The sequence below is a fragment of the Sinocyclocheilus grahami genome, unplaced genomic scaffold, assembly GCF_001515645.1.
Source record: "Sinocyclocheilus grahami isolate Dianchi unplaced genomic scaffold, SAMN03320097.WGS_v1.1 scaffold10.1, whole genome shotgun sequence".
NCBI lineage: Eukaryota > Metazoa > Chordata > Actinopteri > Cypriniformes > Cyprinidae > Sinocyclocheilus > Sinocyclocheilus grahami.
In genome coordinates, this window is record NW_015505189.1 from 1,002,880 (window position 1) to 1,011,344 (window position 8,465).

At 36.5% G+C, this 8,465-nt stretch overlaps 2 protein-coding genes across 5 annotated transcripts in view; one reads left to right on the forward strand and one right to left on the reverse strand.

Annotated features, from left to right (window-relative positions):
* The window catches only part of LOC107594258 (Y+L amino acid transporter 2), a 5,044-nt gene extending 2,794 nt beyond the window's left edge, over positions 1-2,250 (forward strand). The window contains exons 4-6 of the mRNA XM_016284228.1: positions 282-431; positions 1,516-1,699; positions 1,964-2,250. Coding sequence (XP_016139714.1) covers positions 282-431; positions 1,516-1,699; positions 1,964-2,031 — 402 coding nt within the window. The 3' untranslated portion in view covers positions 2,032-2,250. The remainder of the gene's footprint in view (positions 1-281; positions 432-1,515; positions 1,700-1,963) is intronic.
* A 1,588-nt stretch (positions 2,251-3,838) lies between these two features.
* LOC107593240 (probable RNA polymerase II nuclear localization protein SLC7A6OS) overlaps positions 3,839-8,465 on the reverse strand; it is a 10,932-nt gene continuing 6,305 nt past the window's right edge. For all 4 annotated transcript variants that reach the window (XM_016282896.1, XM_016282880.1, XM_016282888.1 and 1 more), the window contains 3 exons: positions 7,006-7,209; positions 6,426-6,558; positions 3,839-4,362 (listed from right to left, as the gene is read on the reverse strand). In XM_016282896.1, the coding sequence (XP_016138382.1) occupies positions 4,229-4,362; positions 6,426-6,558; positions 7,006-7,209 (471 nt within the window). In that variant the 3' untranslated portion in view covers positions 3,839-4,228. The remainder of the gene's footprint in view (positions 4,363-6,425; positions 6,559-7,005; positions 7,210-8,465) is intronic.

An 8,465-nucleotide genomic window follows, 5' to 3' on the forward strand; every position in this document is an offset into this window, starting at 1 on the left:
TTTAAATTAACCCCAATTTGAAAATTTTTTTTTTTTTTTTTTTTTTTTTGGCCAATATGATTTCCTGTGACTTTTGCTTCCTTTTAAAAAAAAGAAATTATTATACTAATAATACTATTATATGTATTTATACTCTATTTTTTTTTTAAAGTTCCTCTTATGTACTACATTTAACTTTAGAGACAGAGATGCAATTGTAGAGCGTCTCAGTCTGGGACATTTAATGTTTTCTGTCTCCATCTAGTGGACCAAGTCACTTAGATTGTGCTTTCTGTCTGCAGTGTGCCATGGCTCTGATCTATCTTACAGTGAAGGATGTTTTCCAGCTGATTAACTATTACAGCTTCAGTTACTGGTTTTTCGTTGGCCTATCTATTGCCGGGCAGATCTACCTTCGCTGGAAAGAGCCGGACAGGCCCCGACCACTGAAGGTGAGGAAGTAGAGACTGTTCAGATGAAATAAAAATGTTTTAATAATAACATGCAAAAGTATGTGTGATCAGTTACGGTGTCTTTTGAACACATAAACCCATTACAAACAGCTATACTGTTATATTCTCTACGGTTCAACAGTTTGAGGTTTGTACATTTTAAAAAATATATACTTTTTATTTAGCATTAAGACTTTTATTCAGCGAAGACATTCAATTAATCAAAAGTGACTAAAGACATTTACATTGTTACAAAAGATTTCTGTTTCAAATAAATGCTGTTTTTTAAACTTAGTTGATGATAAAAGAATCCATGAAAAAGTGTATCATGGATTCTACAAAAATAATTCCACTGCACAACTATTTTTTAAAAAAATTGATAAGAATTGTTTTTGATCAGCAAATTAGAATTATTTCTGAAGAATCATGTGACACTGAAGACTGCCGTAATGGATGCTGAAATTATAATTTTTTTGGATCAAATAAATACAGCCTTGGTGAACAATGAGACTTATTACTGACCCCAAACTTTTGAATGTTAGTGTAAATAACTGGTTAGTTAGGACTGGTTCAGAATCTTGAAATAATATCATTCAGAAGGGGAAATTGAAACGACAGATTCAGACAAGCTTTCTAGATTAAGTTTCCACCTTTAGTTGATGATAAAAGAATCCATGAAAAAGTGTATCATGGATTCTACAAAAATAATTCCACTGCACAACTATTTTTTTTAAAAATTGATAAGAATTGTTTTTGATCAGCAAATTAGAATTATTTCTGAAGAATCATGTGACACTGAAGACTGCCGTAATGAATGCTGAAATTATAATTTTTTTGGATCAAATAAATACAGCCTTGGTGAACAATGAGACTTATTACTGACCCCAAACTTTTGAATGTTAGTGTAAATAACTGGTTAGTTAGGACTGGTTCAGAATCTTGAAATAATATAATTCAGAAGGGGAAATTGAAACGACAGATTCAGACAAGCTTTCTAGATTAAGTTTCCACCTTAATATCAGGTGCAATTTTGTGACGCTGCATGTGAATTAATGTTGCTTTCCTCTCTTCTTTGTGCATATAGTTGAGTCTACTGTATCCCATCATCTTCTGCATGTGTGTTGTGTTCCTGGTGGCTGTGCCACTTTATTCTGACACACTCAACTCACTCATTGGAATTGCTATTGCCCTCTCTGGAGTGCCTGTTTACTTCTTGGGTATCTATCTTCCAGAGTCCAAGCGGCCACCCATCATCACTAAACTGTTACGTAAGTACCACAGCCTTTAGCAGTGAAACTTTCATTTGTCCTTTCATTACAGATTTACAACCAAAACGACAGCAACTGATGCTTTTTTTAACACGTGTGTGTCTCCCTTACACAGGTGCCATCACCCGTTTCACCCAGTTCACCTGCTTTTTTAGCAGTGAAACTTTCATTTGTCCTTTCATTACAGATTTACAACCAAAACGACAGCAACTGATGCTTTTTTTTTTTTTAACGTGTGTGTGTGTGTGTCTCTCCCTTACACAGGTGCCATCACCCGTTTCACCCAGTTCACCTGCTTTTGTGTGCTCACTGAGTTAGACACTGTTGATTAGAACACTTGCACCCCGTTTGACACAAACCCACTGGTATGGGGAGAGGAAACCAATATCTGGAGAAACGGGAAAAAGATCTTCTACACTTTTAAAGACACAGATGCACTCTTAATGTCACTGCGTTGGATTCTTCTTTTTCTTAATTATAAAAGGGTTCTGTTAAGGTAATGGTGCAATGAGTATTAGAAATATGACCTTAAGAACCATATGGCATGAAAATGAAGCCCATTTTAAAGCTTTTAAAGGCATGTGCTCATGAACCAAACACCATCTGTATTCCTCTCAGAGAAATGAGTACATAAACAGGATGCAGTGGTTGTGTGTGTGTGTGCCATTATGAAGAACGTGGCCAAGAATTAGATTTATTTATGTTTATGTAACAGTTTTGTTACATAGCCCCCCTTTATTTATTATCTTCCTTATCGTGATTTACTTTGGCACAGATGTGTCAGTTCTCTTACAGTTTTTGGAGTGTTCCGTCTTGGCCAGAGGGTTCACGTTTCAATTTATTTATATAGCACATAAAACAGCCACACAGCTGACCAAAGTGCTGCACAGAGATTCAAAAATAGTAAAAAAAAATCAGCACAACCAAACAATTAAAACAGGGTCTCGCCCTAATAATAAAAAAGTAAATATAATAACACAAGAGAAACAAAGTATAAACCCTTAGAAGACTAAGCAAAGACCATAATAGAAAATTATTTATAAGCCAAAGAAAACAGATATGTTTTTAGGAGAGATTTAAAAGTGGACAGAGAAAGGGCAAGTCTAATCTCTAAAGAGAGGTTATTCCACAACTGTGGCCCAACCACCGAGAAAGGTCAGTCCTGTATAATTACCCACATGCCTTAGCTGGTTTTTAGAGGGAAGGTGATTGTATGCATTTGAACATTCAAATCTGCTGCTATGCTTCTGTACATGTAGTGAAGCATCACATGTTCGCTTGTGGAAAGCGTTAGGAAAGAATAAAGATGAACAGGGTTCATACACATTTACCAATAAATTTCCATTAATTTTACATGACTTTTGAGACAATATTCATGACCTAATGTTCCATTATTTTACAAGTATACATGTAAAATAATAAAAATCTATGTTAAAATGGACCTCTATTATCTGTGTTCTTAAATTCTGTTAACTTCAATTTCAGAGATTTCAGTTTTAAACCAAAAAAAACAGTCCCAATGAAAACATATTACAATACTAAGTGTCATGAAAATTGCTCTTGAATCATTCAGTTTCCAGAAAATCATCTTTAAATGTCTGTTGGCCAAACAAGCAATACATTGTTACTAGTGAAAATCCCAGTAATCTCAGGATGGAAGTCCAGATGTGATTTAAACAGGTCATTCTGATAAACGTTTACCTTGTAGCATGAAACACACTGAACAGCTTTCCAACTATTGTCATTTATGTACAAGTGTTTCTATTAATTTATTTGAAAGAATATCAATAAAACTTATATATATATATACACCAGACAAGAACTGTTTGAATAAGTAATTTACGAGATTTGCAGTTTAATTCTGAAGTCTTTATCATCTTTAAATGTCTGTTGGCCAAACAAGCAATACATTGTTACTAGTGAAAATCCCAGTAATCTCAGGATGGAAGTCCAGATGTGATTTAAACAGGTCATTCTGATAAACGTTTACCTTGTAGCATGAAACACACTGAACAGCTTTCCAACTATTGTCATTTATGTACAAGTGTTTCTATTAATTTATTTGAAAGAATATCAATAAAACATATATATATACACCAGACAAGAACTGTTTGAATAAGTAATTTACGAGATTTGCAGTTTAATTCTGAAGTCTTTATTTTTTTTTTTATACACATCTACATATTTACAGGTATTTTGTTTCTCACCCCTTAGATACGGGGAATGTACAAACACTACACACATAACTGACAGCACAAAGCACCCCACACTTATACAAACTCAAAATATCACCATTTTCTCTCCATACCATCTTCACATCAAACAAATTGCAAAATATCGCAAATAGTAAATCACTCATCTCATTAATGCGCAAGTCAAAGCATCCCACACAAGTACACGCACATGGGCTACCACACACATTCACTTTTGACAAAAGAACATACAGCTTCACTCAACACACGTCAGTAAAAATGGCCTCTCTCATGCTCGTACCTACACACACACACACACACACACACACAGAGGCTCTCAGTCATAATCATTATACTCTCGTTCCTCCTCATCTTCATTCTCATCTCGGTCATTCTCCAACTCCACTATCATGTCCTGCTGGTACTGATCCCTGCTCCTCCTGCTGTATGAGTGCTCTTCACTCCAGCAACCTGGAGAGAAAAATACATTAGATGTATGACGATATTCAACCTGCGCTTAAGGTCTGTATTGAGGGTGTAAACCAGGTCTTCAGAAAACAAGACTAGGAAAGCGTCAGGCCCAGGCAGTGTTTCATCTGCCGGTCCAAATCTCTGTGCTGACCATCTGGCCCCCATTTCACACAGGTCTTCAACAGATCTCTGGAGCAGTGTGAAGTTCCCTGCTGCTTTAAACGCTCCACTACCATACCGGTCCCCAAAAACAAAACAAAATCACTGGACTTAATGATTACAGACCTGTGGCTGTCACGTCTGTGGTCATGAAGTCATTAGAGAGACTAGTCTTGGCCTACCTAAAGGACATCACTGGACCCTTGCTGGATCCTTTTCAGTTTGCCTACAGAGCAAACAGGTCTGTGGATGATGCAGTCAACATGAGACTGCATTACATCCTGCAACACTTCGACAGACCTGGGAATTATGCAAGGATCTTATCTGATCATGCCTGATCTTCTCTCAGCCAAACTGACCCAACTCTCCACACCCACCTCCATCTATCAATGGATTACCAGCTTCCTGACAAACAGGCAGCAACTAGTGAAGTTGGGGGAACTCACTTCCAGGACCCTCACTATCAGCACTGGTGCCCCTCAGGGTTACGTTCTCTCCCCACTGCTCTTCTCCCTGTACACAAATGACTGCACCTCTAAAGACCCCTCTGTCAAGCTCCTGAAGTTTGCGGATGACACTACAGTCATCGGCCTCATCCAGGAGTTGAGGAGTCTGCTTACAGACAAGAGGTTGAGCAGCTGGCTGTCTGGTCCAGTCTTATCAACCTGGAACTCAACATGCTCAAAACAATGGAGATGATAGTGGACTTCAGGAGAAACCCCCCTGCACCCCCCATCATGAACAGCACCACCATCTCACAGGACCTGAAGTGGGACATTCACATTGACTATTGTAAAAAAAAGCCCAGCAGAGGCTGTATTACCTTTGCCAGCTGAGGAAGTTCAACCTGCCAGTCTGTCCTGTGTTCATCTGTAACTGTTTGGTTTGGCTCAGCTACCAAATCAGACATCAGGAGACTAAAATGGACAGTCAGGACTGCTGAGAGAATTATTGGTGCCCCCTGCCTAACCTCCAAGAACTTTACACCTCCAGAGTGAGGAAAAGGGCTGGTAAAATCACTCTGGACCCCTCACACCCAGCACACTTCCTATTTGAACTGTTGCCCTCTGGCCGGCGCTATAGAGCACTGTGCACCACAACAGCCACACAAAAGAACAGTTTTTTCCCCAGGACATATATTCCACTTGAACAATACATCTCAGGACTGCACATCTGTAAATAATTTATCAAAACTTTCATATGTAAATTGCACATATGCACACTCACTATTCTGTCTATTGATTTTTTTATTTTTCTCTATATTTCATTACCATATTATATTCTTTATTTATTGTCTTTTCTCTTTATTATTAGTGTTTTATTTCACTTTATTACCTTAAATTATATGTATGTTTGCACTATGTCTGTACTTTCTGTACTGGAAGCTCCTGTCACCAAGACAAATTCCTTGTGTGTGTAAACACACTTGGCAATAAAGCTCTTTTTGATTCTGACAAATGTTTTACTTTAAACCACAATATAATGCTCTTTTTAGAATTATGACATAGTATTGGCTGTTATAATATACATCATAAGTCGATTCAACTGCAAACTATACTCTTTAATAAGAAGCTATTTGCTTTGTTCCTTGTTTTATTTATTTATTTTAAAGAAATCAAGCAAAATTAACCTTTAAAAATGGTAACACTTTATTTTAAGGTGTCCTTGTTACACATACTTACTATTATTATAACAATTAATTATGCATAATTACATGCAAGTAACCCTAAGCCAAACCCTAATCCTAACCACATAGTAAGTACATGTAGTTAATTAATATTACTCAGCACTTAAATGTATAATTACACTGTAACAAGGACACCTTAAAATAAAGTGTAAACTAAAAAAAATATTCAAAAATGATGGGCCTGAGAGAAAAAAAATATATAGCTTAGATGTATGACCTCCATAACGCTCCTCTGCATCACTGCCATCCTCACTGCTCTCATCTGGGTAGTCATTTCTCCAGTTGGTTTCAGCATTCTCATCATCCTCATCTTCATACACCTCTTCCTCCCAGGCCACTTCATCAGGGACCTGTGTATTTAAAAAGAGTAAGAGTAAAATCAAAAACAAAAAAAACCAAAACAAATGAAATCCAGGTAAAAATGGTGTCAGAGATGTTCTACTAGCCAGGGTTATTATCATTAACATTTATTAAAACTAAAACTGTAAAAAAAAGCATTTAATTGAAATTATGCTCAAATAAAACGAAGTATAAAAAAACTAAACGGAAATTAGAAATGCTGCTTGCTAACTAACTGAACTAATTTTAAGTTGAAGCACTAAAATCACTAACTGGATATAAACTAAATGTCAACTAAAACTAAGAAATAAACTAAATTGTAATATAAAAAAAACCTAATAATGACAAAAAAATTTGACTAAAATTGAAAATATAAAAAAACAAAAGCTAATACAAAAATATAATTAATAAAAACTATAACAGTATATAAATAATACTAAAATAACACTACAACTAACCAGCTCTCCCTCTTGTGTGTAGGGTCTGACAGACAGAATGTCTTGGATCCAGCCTGGTGCGGCCGTCTCCTGGTAGTACAAGTCATACACGTAATCGTCCTCTTTCTCTCGATGTTCAGTACCGAGCCCATCACCTGACACGCTCAGCTTCTCACGAATCATCTTCACAGAGTTACACAGGATTGTCTCCGGGTCAGACACAGTCTGGGGAGAAAGAACAATTATATTTTTGGTCAGTTTAATAAAGGGATTAAAAAGTCGTACATAAGTTGATGCTTTTGAAGACCAATGTAAATTGTGCAGACATTCTTACAAGATAAATTGATAAAACTTTTGAATAGAGATGCACCGATTGCAATGTTCTTGGCCGGTTCCGATTTCCTGTTAGTGTGATCTGCCGATACCGATTTTTGCCGATTCCGATTTTCTTTCTAAGAACTATAATTGCCAGCATATACAAACAAAAATCTACTTTTCTTCAACGCAAAGTTTTATTTTCATAAAAAACACAAGTAAAAAGTCAGTAATAAAATAAGAACAAATAAAACAAATTGCAAACAACAGCACAAATAAATGCAATAGAATAAAGAGAGCTATGAAACTAAGTTTTTCAGGTTAAGTAAGTTTTTATTCAGGTAAGAAATACCACAGAAATTAATCAAATGTAAAATAACACATTCAGTGTTATTTAACATTTGATTACTTAAATTTCTGTAGTCTTCATTGTAAAAATTAAATACAGATTAATGCTTATCATTAAAGTTATAATACATATGGAGTCAAGAGAAGAAAGTGAAAGTTTCTTTGTCTTTTGTTCTTTGATTAACATGACAGACAGCAGCAGGAATATTTGACCGCGGCCCCTTTAAGAGTTTATCCTCGGACCCAAATCTTCATTGTAAAAATTAAATACAGATTAATGCTTATCATTAAAGTTATAATACATATGGAGTCAAGAGAAGAAAGTGAAAGTTTCTTTGTCTTTTGTTCTTTGATTAACATGACAGACAGCAGCAGGAATATTGGACCGCGGCCCCTTTAAGAGTTTATCCTCGGACCCAAAATACTGTTGCACAACATGCATTCTCTTTCTCAACTATTTAACGTTCCAAAACTGACTGTGTTTAACTGGATACTCGCCAAGAGGGGCATTTTGACAATTTTGTATGTATTTGAACGTTTTAGCGCAGTTAGCCACTCATTTTGGTATTTGTGGCTGACAAGCTGTTTGAGGCCGTGCGCGGCTTGTGCACCCCACTAATAGATCAGTGGTGGTGCGCGCGCTTTTGGTGTAAGCGTGAAACCTGCGGGAATGACTAAAATAATGCGCAATACAAGCACTATTTAACCAGAGCGAACGAGACGTGTGTGAGAGAGAAGGGGTTGTCAGAGAGATGAGAGTGAGAATGCGTGGCTGACGTTATTGCCTGTGCTGCTGGAAACAAAACGGATGGCTCCGG